The 16,624-nt window shown below is 42.9% G+C and overlaps 1 protein-coding gene across 1 annotated transcript in view; it reads left to right on the forward strand.

The window, feature by feature from the left end:
• LOC139719244 (A disintegrin and metalloproteinase with thrombospondin motifs 6-like) overlaps positions 1-16,624 on the forward strand; it is a 152,617-nt gene that overhangs the window by 88,641 nt on the left and 47,352 nt on the right. The window contains exons 5-6 of the mRNA XM_071630673.1: positions 3,876-3,959; positions 4,656-4,798. Coding sequence (XP_071486774.1) covers positions 3,876-3,959; positions 4,656-4,798 — 227 coding nt within the window. The remainder of the gene's footprint in view (positions 1-3,875; positions 3,960-4,655; positions 4,799-16,624) is intronic.

The following is a 16,624-nucleotide window of genomic DNA, read 5'->3' on the forward strand; positions in this document are numbered from 1 at the left end:
TTTTTTCCCTTTATTTTGGGGGATTGGGAAGTGTTGAAGAAGTGATCTATGATAAAACTGTCTGTTGTAGAGTCTGGAGTGGAGGCTAGATCTCATCTCGCTCCTCGAGACATGTGCAGACTTCTGCAGCCGTGACAGCTTCTTTCTGGTAACAGTTCACTGCGCGCTAACCCAGAGGTCAGACGGAGTTCAAATGCATCTCAAGTCAGCCAACTTTTCATCCTTCACAACCCCCCTCCTCTCCCATTCCACTCTCCCCCTCTCCCCCCCCCCCCCCCTTCCTCAGCATCTCTCCCTTGACTTCAAACTGCCCTTCCACCAGGAGCATCCATCTTCCGCCCACATCCTCAATCTTCATCGTCAAAGCTAAATGAGCTCCAGAGACACTTTGGGGTTAAGTCCCTGCTCCCTCTCTCCTTGCCCCGCCCTCCTCACACCCCCGCCTAAAGATGCCTGCACGAGATGGGGGAAGTCAATGATCTTTGCATCAAATCGGTCACCGAATGCATTTCTGACCTTGCTGTCTGTGCAAACCAGCCTGTGTGTGAAAGCTGCTTCATTCTCCAACTTCCACCTCATGGACAGTTATCTTGCTGAAAAGTGGGTTAATGTGGTGAGCTTGTTTAGTTTGCCAACTCGTTTGGATGATGAATATGTGGTTGAATAAACTGAATTTGTTGTCAGTCGAAAGCCACGAGAACGCTGTAAGTGTGAGCACTCGGTTGAGGTTTTACCGTGACGCCGCTCAAACTGAAATCAATCAACTGTAGCCTGAAGGAATGTTGTCTCACATTGAACATCATATATTTCATGGCCCTTTAATTCATGATCTATGTTTCAAACATAACACTCAGAAATTAAGACATCTCCATGGCAACGTGAAGATGCCACAAGCAGTGGAATAGGATGACAGCATCTTTGAGCCATGCTTGATTCCATTCTGCCAAACCCATTACAGTCTTTGTCAGGTTGATACTTCGGAGGCAAGAGCCATCTTCCACTGTTGAGTGGGAGAAATTGGAAGAGCTTGTAAACAGACTGACTGACTGCTAATATGCCTCAGATGCTTGATAGCTCCTGCCAATGACCTTATTCTTCCAGAGTAAAATTGCTTTGTCTTCACTCAGTCATGCACTCGCCCCTGAGGAGAGGCAGAATTTGAACTGATCATATGGCTCAGCTGTTCTCCACGGGCCACAGGAAGTCAGGAAAGAGTCCTGGTAGACTGGTCAAACTTTTGGGGATTGTGATTTAAATGTTACTTTCTGCTTTATGTGATGAGAAATGAAAAACAGGTAGCCTGTATCTTCCTGCACACAAGGAAGGCTGTTGTGTTATTCACCTTTGTCACATACAGTGACTAGAAGTGCTCCTAGTTTTTTTCTTCAAATGCCCATTTCTTCAAATAATATTGGCATTGACTGCGCTGCCTCATTGGACGGTTTTATGTCCTCTCGTAAATTCTTGGAAAGAAATGACGTAGCAATGCGCAGACGGATGGTTCAGGGGGCCTATGATCTGTTCTCTGGAGATGGTTGAGGTCTCTACATGACCTCCTTTTGCTGGCAGACATACCACTTTCCCAATTAGAGAGATGGGTTGTGCCAATGCTACATGTTTAAATGCTGTGCTTGTATTATAAAGCATTGCCAAAAAGAAATGAAGTGTGAAATCATCCTGTGCCTTTTCTGCTGAATATTTTTTGTTTTCAATTTTAGGAATCTCTGTTTTCTGCTGGTGATGTCAACCATTCAGGTGTGCTTTTGGAAAAAAAAACAAAAAGTAAAAACGAAACAAAACTGGAGGTTATCCCTCGTAGATGTAAGGCTGATGGTGTGCAAGATTCTAGATTACTTTAGGTGTGGTTTCATGATGTAGAGAAAAGCTGGCAGACTGAATTTTGTGATTCATTTGTGCATATCGGCAATGTGCGATTTCAGAGCCACATCATCAGGGCTGTCTTTGAGACATCAAAGCGATTAAGAGACACATCCCATGAACACATTCGTTTAGCAGAAACATCTCCCCGGGAACCACGCACGGAGGGCATCAAGCCAGGGTCACGCACAATGTGAAAGTGGTCCTTAGCTGTTTATGCCCCAGTTTGACGACACCCGCCCAATTATGTCACCCTGTTTTGCATCACGTCACTTCTGCTATGCTGTCTCCCCCGTCTGGAGTCGTTCCCGAATCAATCAATCGACTCGCTCGGCTGTCACTGTTGCTGCGAGATGGCGGTATATCTTGGAGCATGGCGCGTTTGACGTTGCCCCGCTCAGACAAGAGTTGTGTCAGCTGAAGAGGGGTGGGGGGGTGCAAATATGAGGCATGTCTTTACATACAGAAGTCTAGATGAGCGTGACTTACGCCATAATTCGCCCAGAGGGGTGGCAGTTGGAGGTCAGGCGTAATAGTAGCGGGTTTTTCCACCCTTCTCACTTCTAGGGCTCTCCGTTTGTAAATGTTTGTCATAGATACCATAATGCCATCTTTTGTTTTGTCTGGCTCTTATGTTTGCTGCAAGTCACTTATGAAAAACCTTCTTACAAAATGGTGTACTTCAACCCAAAAATCACATGAAACTGGTTAATATTCTCCTTTGATTTTTAACCTGCATGTGCACAGGAACTCCAGCTGCACAGCATGAGCCCAATTGCCAAGGAGTTAATCAAAAAAATTTGGAGGCTTTGAACAACTAGAACATGCCAAGAAAAACAGGAACTTCTAACTGTGCAAAATTAAAATCTGTCACATTAGATTGTCATTTTTTCCCTTTTGAAGTTTCAGCACTACCATTATTTTTGAGTCTCATGTATAACTGGAGGCATGGGAACCTTTGCTCTGTGAAGTAGTACTTATAGTTCAAAATAGGCAAAAAAGTTAAGAGCTTCAAAATACAGACAAATACAGACAAATAAGTTCATTTAACCCTTTGTGTGCTTTGGGGTTACTGATTGGCGTAAAAAATGCAAGTCACTGGCACAGAACACAGTAAATGCCATTTTTCAGTAGGACATAGACAAATGATAGAGTACACACAAATTTATGAAAAGTAAGGAGTATAAGAATTAAACAAGCAGGGAACAGATCTAGAAGAGAGACAAAGAGATAGAAAGAAAGAGTGAGAGAGAAAAAAAAAACAGACAAAGACTTTTAATGTTCAATTCTTCTAACTCTAATTGATTGCCACAACGTCTGAGACAATGTTTTTTTTTGGTGCATATCACCTTTCAACCTGTCAGCCTGATACGGCCAAGTTAGGAGATCATTAGTGCCTGAGCTGGGAGGGATGTCTAATGCACTTTTGATAACCCAGCGACCTCTGTGTAACATAGTTTAACTTTGGTACGTGGAAGAGAAAAAAAATCATTGATAATCCACCTCCCTAAAGCACATGTATCTGTGGCAACGCGTTAAATACAGTCATGCAGTGTCAAACGTACATATTTGTTGGCTTTGCTTCCCATATTCTGAGCCGTTGGCATATGTCAATTTCATTTTCTTTACAAAAGCAACCTGCTCTCAACTTCGTCTGTGACTGATTGTGTTGAGAGCATTTCTCATAACTTACAGACAAACAAACAAACATAGTCATGATTTACAATGATTCAAAATGTCTCTCCTGGAGGAAAAAAAAAATGTGTTGCAGAGAAACACGAGCGACAGAAAAGCAAGACTCCTGCAAAAGAATGTTAAGAAGAGGGGGAGATTGTTTTGGGATCGACAGCTTGACCTGTATGAGTAAAGAAACATATATCTTTACTTCTTTTGTCGTCCAGTATTCCTGTCGGGTGAATTCTAATGTGCGATGATACATTTTTGTCTGTTGTCTATCCTCTTCCTCTCTCTTTCCCCTCCGCTTCTCTGGAGGCCAGGTGGCAAATCTCTACCACGACGGGAGCATCGAAAACGCCATCAACGTCGTCGTGACGCGGATGCTGCTACTCACGCAAGACCAGGTGCGTACGTGACTGCCTTTGGCGCTCTCGCTGTTTAGACGAGACGTGCACCGGTGTTTGTCATGATACATCTCTCTTTCAAACCCCCAAAGAGCCTTAATGCCAGTGTATACCAAGCTGTGACTTAAGACCAACCTACTAATAGTTTACTGGCATCTTATCCATTCATCCTTACACTCAATCGCATGATGCCTCCTCAGGAGGGTTTTTTTTTTCCATATATCGTGGAAAAATAGCTGGAATCATCAGGGGGCTTGTCGGGTAATGTGTGCTATCATTGTAAGCTGCAATAATTAGTTACTATGACAACATCCTGAAAATGGCCAATCAGTTCTTCTGAAAGCAGTTAGGTTGTTGTTGCAGTAAGCACTCTTCATTTATTCATTCCTTTTTCCTCCATTTCCTACAGAATTTTTTTTTTTTAAACAAAAGTTGAATGCGTATATTACAATGTAAGATGAAAGAAATTTACGAGTTTAATATTCAAAGCATATGCAAATGCTGGAAATGGGGAGAAATGCTGCACTATTACTGCAACTCGCAATAAATGTTTAACTCTACATGAAATGGGTCTGAGAACTACACCTTTCATTGGTTTTAATAGTGAACCATCTCTTTGTGAAGTACAAATAGGTCATAAGTACCCACAAGTCACATCTCTTCCTCTCTTTCTGTCTGTCATCTTCATCTATACAGAGGAATCTCAGCCTGGGCCACCTGGCGGGGAAGTCCCTCCAGAGCTTCTGTGAGTGGCAGCAGACGATGAACCCGCCCAGTCTCAACATGAGCAACGACATTATGACATTCCCCAATCACGACAACGCAGTGCTCATCACAAGGTGAGTTACAGCCTTTTGCCACTGTACCCCCCACACATTATATCCACACTCGCATGTTTCCTACTTGACAGGCAAGTAGTCGTAAATACCATACGTCGTAAAGTGGCGCCCAGCTGACAGCCAGATGGTGGCAAATGCCACATGCAGCAATGTGGTTGCCACTTTACAGCCAGAAGGTTTTAAGTGCCTCATGTGGCAGTACAGTTGTTGCGTGATGGAAAATATGCTATTTGCTACACATATACACACACACACATATTCTCACACATGCATTGTGATGCCATTGATGAGTTTTTGCGCAATGTGTAAGCCAAGAGCTTTGAAGTAAAAGCAACAAAACAGTGAAGATATTAGCACAATTCATCCTGCATATGTACTTATTACCTATCTGAAAGTACAAGTATGGCAAAGTTGACTTGAGTATTTTCTTAGTATTTTTTTTAATGCAACAATGGCATCAAATGGATGGTGAGCTGAAAGGTTGGGATAGAGAAAAGATATTACTCTGTCAGATGAATGTTTAAACTTATGCTATTGGACCTACCGCAGGTGAATCATGCAAGGTTCATCCTTTACCAGAGGGCAAGGGATAAATGGAAAGGGGGCAAATTCTTCAAAAAATGGCAGACTAATAAGTGGAAGTTTCCTGTCAGAAAGATTTTCCGGTTGTCTAGGGTTGGGGGGGGGGGGTGGAGGTGAGGGGATGTTGCTTGACACTGAAGAGGTCAAACGAACGGACAACACTTTAGGGGCACTGGATGGTCAGTCCAGGCTTTGCAGTGAATGGTTCGGAGTCATCTGGGTTTGTAGCGGGGCTGTCAGATTCAATGACGAATCAAATGTGGTTATGAGGTAATCCGATCATGGGAAGAAATGATTAATGGATGTCGTTTAGGCAGAACATTAAGATTATATCATGACAGATTCTCAACTCTTGACCCCGCAACTAATGGTTTCAACAGTTCAAGGCATACTTGTACTGTTATCGTCATCGCCTTTTCTTTTCTCTCTCTCTCTCATGTGTTTGGTTTCTTCGTAGTCCAGTGCATATCGGGAAAGTGATACTACAGAAGTGATGATTAGTTCAACATATGAAATATGAAACACTTTAATGCCTGAACCATTGCTTATGATTGCTCTCCTGCTTGGATGGCTCATCGTGAGTAAGAAATTGTCACCGTAACAACTTAATCCCAAAGAGGCTGATACGATAGCATCTTTCATTTCTTCCCTTTTATACTCAACACATGCATTGCGTATTGCACCAATCCCCAAGCACTGTTTGTGTAGATAATATGTAAGTGGAAACTTTGATAGATATTTGTATATATTCTAAAAGCCTGCTGGATCAGCTTCTGTTATAACAGTGCACTTTTTCAATAGTTCATGCATGTTTTGTTAACATTGCTTGAACTTGATTTCAGTGCAAAAAGTTATGGATTCCCCTGCAGGAACATGTTTCCAGAAATTAATGATGAGGGAAGGAGATTAAACGTACAGTATTTTGATATTGTTTTTACCGGCAGGTATCATGCAACAACCACCCTAAGGGTCAGGCATATGTGTATGCTCTGTGTATGAACTGTTTTTGGCACAAGCAATTATCATGCAGCAATGAAAGTTGTGCGGTTTCAAACATATTTACAAGTAGCCCTTTAGCAGTCAATCTGTCTTACAACATAATTCAGTTGTGGCCCCATGGTTTTATGGCAAAGTCAGTCAAAGGAAAATTGTTCTGCCCACGAGTACTCCATCACCTTAGATGTGTCGGCAACCACAAAGAGTTTCTTGCTCTGGGATTGCCATGATAGATCTCCGTCTTTTTATTCTTTTTTTTTTTGGGGGGGGGGGGGGATAGGGGATGAGGCGCATAATATACATAGTAGGGAGTAGGTGTGATGGGAATACTCTTTACAAGGCATAGGGGTTTATAACATGTGGGTTTTTATTTTCAATGGTGCGTGGTATGTAAAATAGATTTTGAATTGCGCTGGGAGGGCCCAAACTGCAATCGTTTGCATCAACAGAGTCTCCTGATAGTTTTCAAGTGAAACCTTAATGTGGTTTGCGTTCGCTAATCCGGACATTGTTTTGATCCGTGATTGTGCTCATGCAACATCATAGAGCCCTTCGTTTGTGAATTCATTACAGATAAGCTGGGGTTCACAGTTCCCTGGAGGTATGAATAACCTCTGAGATGCCAGCAGAATAAAATTAATTTTGCCCCTCGGTACGGCGTTCGTGAGCCTTAAGAGAAAATAAAGTGAAAAATGGAGAGAGGGGAGAGGAATGCTGTGTTGCAATGTTTTCTAGGTCTGTTGTAAACTTCAGCCAAATCAGATTAGCAACCATCATTTGCTAAATGGACCGAGAATGCCGCTAATCCGATCTCGACAGTGCAGTGGCGTTATTGACAAAGGTTTAGGCAATGAATCATAACAATGATGTGGAGTATTCACATTGCAAACAGTAAGAGAGAGAGAGAGAGAGAGGGGTGGGGGTGGGAATGAGGATTAGGGTAATGGTGGTACATGAGTAAAAAGAATGTGTTTACAAGGGAAATATGCAGTAGAAAAAAAAAAAATCTAATTTCTGAGTTGAAAGTTAAGCAAAAGCCGCCTTTTGGTTTTTGGGAGGAATGCCCTTTTCTGAGGAGTTTAGGAGCAAGGGCTGATGGCATCTCAGTGGACGAACAGGAGGGAGATGAAAAGACCATTTTATTGACTCCGCTGATAAAGAAGCATCTCAAGAGGAGAACACATAACTTGTCGTAGGCATCGCCATGGTAACAACGATGTGTGGTATAAAGATGCTTTCCTGGTGTCATCAGGCTTTGGCTTTGTGTCTTTGGTAGGCGTGTACCCTGAGCAGGGATGAATCATGGAAGACTGATTTCTTCTCAATAATTCTTGTGTGTGAGCAACAACAAAAAAATATCACTATGGCGATCTGCATCACAATGCAAAAATCAGGCCACCTTTTTTTTTTGTTTTCGTTTTAAACCTTTGTGATAATTTGCCTCTTGAAATGTGTTCAAAAGGCACACACAAAAAATAAATCATTTTTTTAATCCACAATGCAACTCACCTCTCTGCATCTATTTTGTCGTTGTTTTTTATTTCCTCTTCTCTGCATCCTTTCATGATTTTTTTTTTCCATCCTCATCATAAATAAGTTTTGCAGGATCCAGACCTCCCAGTTCTTGTGTTGGGTATTAGGGTAGTCAGTAACAAAATCCAGAATTTCCTTTACCTCTTCCCTGCCTGCAAGCCCAAGTCTGTCTCTGCTTCCTTTTATATAAACACGGCGATTAAAGAAATGAGAGAATGAAAGAGAGAGACTGTTGACATCAGCAATCACCATGGCAATGGAAAACACCCAACAAAACCAAAATGTTGGTCTGGGAGCAGTCAGTCCTGAAATTGGTTCCTTTCTAGAGTTTTTCCTTATTCTTTTTCTATTTGTATTCTAGAGAAATTGATGGGGGGAGGGATGGAGAGTGGGGTCCTGTTTCATGAAAGAAAGCAGTCGGTACCTTTTGTGATGAACCTGCCTCGCCTTTTCCTTCTTGCCCTGTGGAAACACCACTTTGTGTCTCTGCCATTGTGGGCCCCGTTTGACCCCCGTCGCAGAGGTCCGCACATTCGTTACAGATCGGCCTTTGTGAAATACATGGCTGGTGTCATCAGGAGGAGGAACATACCCCTTAAGCACCACTCTCCTTCTCCTTCCTCTTCCTCTCCCCCTCTCTCCTCCCCCCCCCCCCCCCTTCCTATGCTCCTCACATACATATGCTAGGTATACTGGATGTGACCAAATCACTTGCTATGTATGTCTCTTCCATGCCCATATGTGCCATTAACCCATTGAAGATGGACTGATTTTCCTATAGCGTGCATTTCCCATTCACCCCAGCCCGAGAATACTTAGGACTGGTCTTCAGTGGGTTAATTATGAAGCAGAGAAGTTGTCCAATTCATTCCCAGGAAAGATGAGCCATTGTTGTTTATCATAAAGCATTTGTGTGCTTCAGAACTCTCCAAGGGATATTTCCAAGTCTGAGGATAGTCCCCTTTTTACTGACACAGGACACAAATCCTTGTGAGCAAGGCTCTTAAACTGCACATTGCCAATGACAATTGTCAACATAACCTTAAGATGCCTGACCCAGTTGTTATTAATCTGAGCAAAGTACATCGTAGGGAGATTAGACCAATGGGACTCCAGTCTGGTGGCCCAAGGTCACTACAGTTTGTACCACAGTCAAGCTTATGCAATAGCCATAGCTTTAAAAACAATATCAAAGCAGTTTAAATGCCTTTGATGGTTTTCTTTTATGCCACTGAAGTGCAAGATGTTTTTTAAAGCATGATAGGTTAAATCAGCTCAAAGCACTTGACTGATATTTGGTTGCAAATTGGCAACCTGTTCCCTCTGCAAATCCAAACATTGCTCTTGCATCCAGGAGTCTGGTGTCCCATCCCCCTTTGGAGCATCCCATCCCATCCCCATCCCCAAACCTGAGATGGAAGGTGAAAGATTGGCTGTATGAATGCCTCCTGTGAGCGGGTTAGAGATCCTCATCGGGTTTGACATTCCGAGGAGGAAAAGGGAGAGGGGTTTACTCAACATCCCGCGAGCCTCGGATTGCTGGGCAGAGAGCCACATAGTCACCCCCCCCCCCCCCCACTCCCGACATTCCCAGATGACATGTGTTGACCCGGTGATGCCTATTTTTGTTTTCGCTGAAGCATTCATGAGATGAACTTTGTGAGGGGAAAAAGATAAAAAGATAATGCTCTAGCATTTTAAAGATATTTCGGTGATGGATCTTAGGCAATTCTGACTCAAGAGGGGTATAATCTTAAAGACACGACGAATACTGAATGGTAAATAATTTACAAATGCTCATTTGTTGCCGTGGGCTTTCAGAGACAGCCCCCTATCCTTGCAGAATGGCTCTGGGTGCATTTATCTAAAAATTTTCTGAGGCAGAATCACGATCCTAAATGCATTAAAGGCATTTTCGGACGATAGATAAATGCAGCGCAACCGTAACCGTTGTGTGCTTTGAGTGCTGTTTGGCACAGAAAACCACAGAGCATTGAAAACTTTGTCCAAAGTCCCTGGCACAGAAAGGGTTAATGGACTCATTGGTCAAGTGGAGCCTCAGCCCCATGTTCCCCCCCCCTTTTCCCCCTTATCCCCCGACCCCAGCCCCACCCACCACCTTGCAATAGGTCCTTGGGGTTCATGCGCATCATCTCTGCCGAAACGGTAGACAGCGCGTCTCTCTGAAGTCGGAGTCGATTTCAGCATCCTCCTGCAACTCGAGCGGAGATGGATACGGCTGTATGGACATTCCATTCGTGTGTGCTTCAGTGGCGAGAGAGCAAATATTATCCCTCCTTATGACATTGTGTGCATGATTGGCATCATAAGCCAGTCAGCCTAGATTCTCTATCATCCTAGTCTTACACCAGCCCACAGACAGTATATCTTTGTTTGTATTCATATGTATTATTTCATATATTTCATTTTCCATGTTTTGTTTGAGAATATATTTAGAGAATCTGAAGTACATACATAGATATTAATTTCCTATTATACCGGATAAATCTTCCTCTATAAACTTCTGTAGATTACATAGATATCGTGTAAGATAATATTATGATGTGTGGTTTTGTATTTTGGCTAACTTACTTGAGTAGGTCAGTCATCCATGGAAACAAAGCTGTCATTCCATCAAGGCATATTTGTTAACATGATAGCTACTTTATTATTCCTCCAGGATTTTGTCATAAATTGGTGAAATTTTACTCCGAAGGTTCTTTTACTGATCATACGCACTCATTAGCTTGCGTGAATAGTGATATCTCATTCCTAGTCCGTGAGAAAATATTGCCATCACCAAACTGGCAACAGCCATTAGATTACAGATCATAGCAGTAAACTTTAATATGTCAAAATATGCAGGATGATTGAAAAGTTCATGTGTCTTTAGTGAAACTACTTGAGACTGCCACATGTTGTTTTTTTTTTTCTCTCTCTCTGCGTGATGAGATTGACATTATTGTAAGAGAGTGATGTTTCTCTGAAATCTGGAATTTGTTTGCAATTTGTACAAACAATGCCAACGTGGAGGCCCAAATATGTGCATGAATGTTTGTTTTATCCCCTGCAAGGGTGGTAGCTGTCGTCTGTGTACATCCGTAAATGTAGGATGGTGTTTACCGCCCTGCCCGGTGACGTTTGCCGACCAGGTGAAGAAATGTCGCCAGCCGGCATCGTTGAAATTCATCCGTCCTTGTATGGATTTGTGAATGGAGCTCAAGACGATGGTAGATTTTATCGTTGCATTCCGATGCCAGTCGTTCTGAGTGTTTATTCCCTGATGGGAACTGTTCTATGCCGTGCAGAAGAACATATAAAAACTTCCAGGTCGGAATGCTCGAATGTCAGTCGAACAAATGTATTGCATTGGTACATGTGATCAAGCGCATGTATAACATTCCTTGTTTTTCTGAACATGTTGCCACAAACATCCCTCACTAGGAAATAGATAATATCCTTGCAATTCTCAAAACTGTCTTCTTTTATTATGATAGCTTTATCTCTTTACCATTTACCATGTCTGCTTTAGGTGTATGCAGGTGCTGAAGTCATGTAAAGTTGTATCCATTCCCCCAAAAAATATCAAAACTGAAAGCCATCACGTACGTTTAGAATGTGTGATGAAACAAAATGTATGCTAGATATTCAATGATGGAACCCTCTCCATGTTAGGCAAAATGATTTTGGGGAAGAGACAAATGTGATTATCAGGAGAAAAGAACATCCAGAATACAAAGATGCAAGTTGAGAAGTGGAAACTAGGTGTGAATGTCAAAAACCTCTGATGATGTACAAGCCTATAGGAAAGTAAACAGCTGGTGGTCATTGACATTGAGAAATCTTAGCCCATCTTCCCTCACCTCCCATCACTGAAACATGATGAGAACCTCACATTCTGAGCTATGTATACAAGCGTGCGCGCGCACACACACACACACACACACACTATCACACACACACACCATCACACATATACCATTACACATATACCATCACGCACATACCATCACACACATACACCATTACAAACACACTACCAAACACACTCCATCACACACACACCATTACAATTACACCATCACATACAAAGTACACACCGTTACAAATACACTGTCACTCACATGTTATCACATACACATCATCATTGTTACAAACACACTGTCACACGCACATTATCACATTCCGTACACACTGTTACAAACACACCATCACACACATACTATCACAAATACACACAGTGCCGCAGACATGATTTGTACAGAATCCAGACAGTTTGGCTTTAGGGTACAGACTTCCATACTTGAAATGTCAATTCTGACACTATGAACCCGATGACGAGTCCAGTGTGATGTACCGTAGAGGGATAGTTCAAGAGAAAGGAGACTGAGAGAAAAAAAATAGAGATTGTGTGTGATCATCTAGGCAGAGAAAATTGATGGAGGGGGAGGAAGGAATACGGCAGAGAAAATTTGTGACAACAACGGGCTGCCAAGCAAAACACAGAATTAAAAGTACACTATCCCATACATCCACATCCACACCCAGCCATATGACCCACTTTTCTGCTCCTTGTTTTGAGAACATGATCCATATTTCCAAGGTCTCCTCCGAGGGCCCCTCTATGATGGTGTATAAAATGGAGCTCCCATTGACGAAGTTGGCAATTTGCAAAATCCACACAACCCTAGGTGTTCCCTACGTCACTCCACCCCACTGGTTTCGGGGAACTCGGGGTGAAGAATGCGGAGTGCACTGTCCTCCTGTGTCTACCACAACAAACGGCAGATTCTACGCTTGTCTTCTACCCTTATCTTTAGCCCAACCAGTCTTTCCTTTTTAATAGTGTTTTTGAAGACTTCAATGTTTTGATGTACCATTCAAAGGTTGGAAGGTATTAGGCCAGTTCACACATATGGTGGAAGTGGAATGTGGGATTGTGATTTGAAAATAAGTGTTTCAGCGCTGGCTCAAAGGTAGTGAAAGAAAAAACAAACTTATTGAGATTAGATTTGAACTGTGGTGTCAATGTCATTTTTACTGCTGGTGTTGCACAAGATATTGCTGAAAATCATAATTGTGATCAAAAAAGAAAAGAATGAGAATCATGCGCTTGTCCTCACTGTAGCACCTCTGATGATCATCATTCCGTCGGTCCTTCTGTAGACAAGGCGATCAAGTCTAAATCATCCCAACAAGACATTCGGTACTGGATGTGGAGATAGGCATACTTCTGCATCACTTCGTCATCTTACTCTCTTTCAGAGATGCTTTAATGAATAACAGACAAACTAATGAAGCATTAACCTGTCGAGGACAAATCCCGGGCAGGTGTCTATGGGAAATACGTGTTGTAGGAAAATCTACCCGTCCTCAAAGGGTTAATAGAGGAAGGAGAGGCTTTTTCAAGTCTCTTTCTCTCTATCTATCTCTTGATCTCCCTAACCCACTCTTGTGAATGTCTCCTGTTATGATGATTGCTCTAAGGGTATTGACATCATCTCTTTGATAACCCTCCCCCCCCCCCCCCCCCCCCACCCACAACAAATCGATAATGGACTCGGCATCACCTGTTGCTGGCAAACTGCAGATTCCTGCAGTGAAAATGAATTTCGTCATTAGGAAACATGGGGATGTTCACCTGTTCCCGTGTATTAAACGATCAAGTATGAATCCAGTCGACCGAACTGTCGGACTGCCCCACCGTCATTTCCATTGTTGTCATTTGGAAAGTGCACCGGAAATGTTTTATCGCCATGCATCGCCTGTGCACTTTTTTTTTGCAAGGGATTCCCCTGGTCCTTGTGAATGACAAGGGAGAGGTCTTCTCTCTTTTTTTCTGGGTTCCTTCGGAGATGTGTGATCCTTATTGGTGCATCAACAGGAAACTGCTTTTGTCTTCTCCCTGTGTTGGGGTTGTCAGGTGCAATCATCGTCAGCGCAAGTGGATAAACGCGCAATTACATTCCGCTGGTCACCGGGCTCGCGGCATGCATCCGCCGCGACCGGGCACTCCGGTCGTCCTAATGAGGCTCGGCTGGAGACACGGTCAGGGTACTACGAGGAGATGAATGAAAACAAAACAGAGTGAGTGAGCCTGTACTCTGGAGAGTGTGTGTATATGTTTTGTTGAGGGGGGGGGGGGGAGTTAGAGTAGGGAAGTGATGTGTTTATGTGTGTGTCTTTGCATTTCCTGATTGCCCAAGATCATGTAAAACCGTTTCTTCTTTGTGCTTTAATTGTACATACTGTTGTGTCAGAGTATCTTGCTGATCTGAGAGTCTTTTGTAATGATGCTTGCTGTTACCAAGGCAACCACTTAAATGCTAGCAGCTGATTGGTTGTTTCCTGGCTATTGCCATAAGAACAACCCTTCAATGTTTATGAAATATGCCAACTATATTTGCTCTCAGATGAGATGTCTTAATGTGTATGGATGTGTTGCTAACAGACTTAGATGTGAACTCATTATATTTGATAGTTGACCTTTACCAGGCTGCCTTGTTTTCCGGTCAGCACAAATGTCTGGAAACCAATCGTCACTGAATAGAGATTAACTGATCCCCCTAATCCCTAATCTGCCACCATAGCCTTCTTGTTGGACTTGGACACATTGCTGCACCCTGAGTGGGCTCGCTGAGGTGAAGTTTGGATGGATTACAGAAGATAATTTTGATGAAAAAAGCTTGGCCAGTTATACTAATAAGTGCCTAGGCTCAGAAAGGGTGAACAAAGTAGAGGTTTGTGTAGCTCTAACTGGATGGACCTTGGTTAAATGTATAGATCTTCACAGTGGGAGAAATAATTTTTATGAGAGTAAAACTGCATTGGTTAATGATACCTGTACAAGATGTGATATACATGTGTACAAGGATGTAGTATACAGGGATAGGAATTGTTCTGACCTGGATTTTTTACCCCAAGTGTGGTTTCAAAACTCCACGTCTGCGATTTATTGAAGGGAAAGCATGCTCGAACACTCTAATACAGTCTGTACAGAAGGGGAGAATCATGAGCTGTATTATGTTATCGTAAACCATTACAACCGAGAATTGACTCATAAAACCGTACTAGTCAGACCTTAAATGGGTGATTCAATAGGCTGGGTCGATGAATCGCGATTAACCTTGGGTAATCCGTCTGTGGAAGAGCTTTTCCTTTACTTGTTCTTTTATTTCCCCCAAACAATTTTTGCGATGTTCCAAAGTGTCTTGTCATACGTGTACCGCTCAGGTGGCCTAACAGGGTGCCTCTGGTAGGGTGTCCCTCGGAACGGGCGTTACTCACTCCCCTACTTTGCAGCCACTTGCGGGGGTCAGTGCACTATGGCCGCCTCCCCTGACGGGTGACGCCATGTCTGTGGTTGGGGCTATCCACCTCCCTGTCTCCTAACAGGTGGAAGGCACCTAATCACCCATCACAGACCCAGAGGGGGTTTGTAAGATGTCATTGTAGGATCCGGCACTCCCATGCCCCACCCCCTCCTCATGTCCTCTACCCCCCCCCAACCTACATGTATGTACATTTATTTATTTATTTATTCAGTTTTCTTTACCCAGGGTAGCCCCATCAGTGGTTTATACACTGTTATTTTAGGGGACCCTACAACAGAATAACAAAGTATAACAGTTAATTCAACATACACAAAGTAACAAGTCAATGAAGGACATCCCTTTTTACATCGTAACATCAAAACAATATCAATGCTATACATACATCCCTTTGGTAATGAACTCTGTACAGATTCAACCAGTTTTACACATTCCCTCATATTTAGAACCAAACTTTGTCTAAAGCTCAGACCTTGTGTGTGGACTTGGTGTAAGAATGTAGCATGTATAATGTCAGCTTGCACTCTCACTGTTCGTGCATTTGATGCTGAGATGAAAAAGTATACCTGAATGAATATTTACCCACACTTTGTTCTTTTTTATCCTAAAGTCTTATTAATTTCCCAGAGATACCTACCACATGGTTTGAGGAACATCATATTACAGAACCACATTAAATGCACCTTTCCTCCACCATTTAATTGCATGTTTATTCTAAGAGAGGTTCTCAATTATATCTCTCTGGAAACTTCATAATATTACTGCAAATGCACTGCAAAAGTGTAACCGAAGTTTCTAGGCCAATATTAGGGCCTGGGGATGCGACGGCCCCATCCAATAAACTCGTCCAGGGGCGAGACGGAGGTAGCTACGATTTGGCGTCGTCCTTCAGTGGAGGTGGGAAAAGAAATTCCGCGCACTTAATCTTGACGTTGGGGCTGTTGTGTGCTCAGTGAGTCATGACTGGCTGCCTCGTTAGCCCCTCCCATCGGCTCCATTCATTGTCGCGACTACTGTCTTCAATAACCACCGCAGCTTAGTCTTGTGTTATGGCCTGTCTTCTTTATCTCCTTCCTTTGCCTTCTGCGGACGTTCGTGCCTCATCCATGCATCTGTTTGGACGTCAGAGTCAATTGTGTTGAGTCGTGAGCAATATCTGATGCGCCCTCACTCAGTGACAACTGGAGGCATTGTTGCTTCGAATCAAATGCGGGTGCTGATGGGGAAATAACAAACGTCTTGTAATGATGTTAACATTGTCTCACACAATATTGGCTGTGATACATAGGTGACTCAGCAATAATGTGTCTAGATTGCCTTGTGGATGCATGATGGTGGTATATATTACAACACCCAAACTACTACAGCATTTCTTCATTGCAGT

This window comes from Diadema antillarum, unplaced genomic scaffold (genome assembly GCF_040938485.1).
Source record: "Diadema antillarum isolate AM-2024a unplaced genomic scaffold, OU_Dant_1.0 scf00000107, whole genome shotgun sequence".
Taxonomy (NCBI): domain Eukaryota; kingdom Metazoa; phylum Echinodermata; class Echinoidea; order Diadematoida; family Diadematidae; genus Diadema; species Diadema antillarum.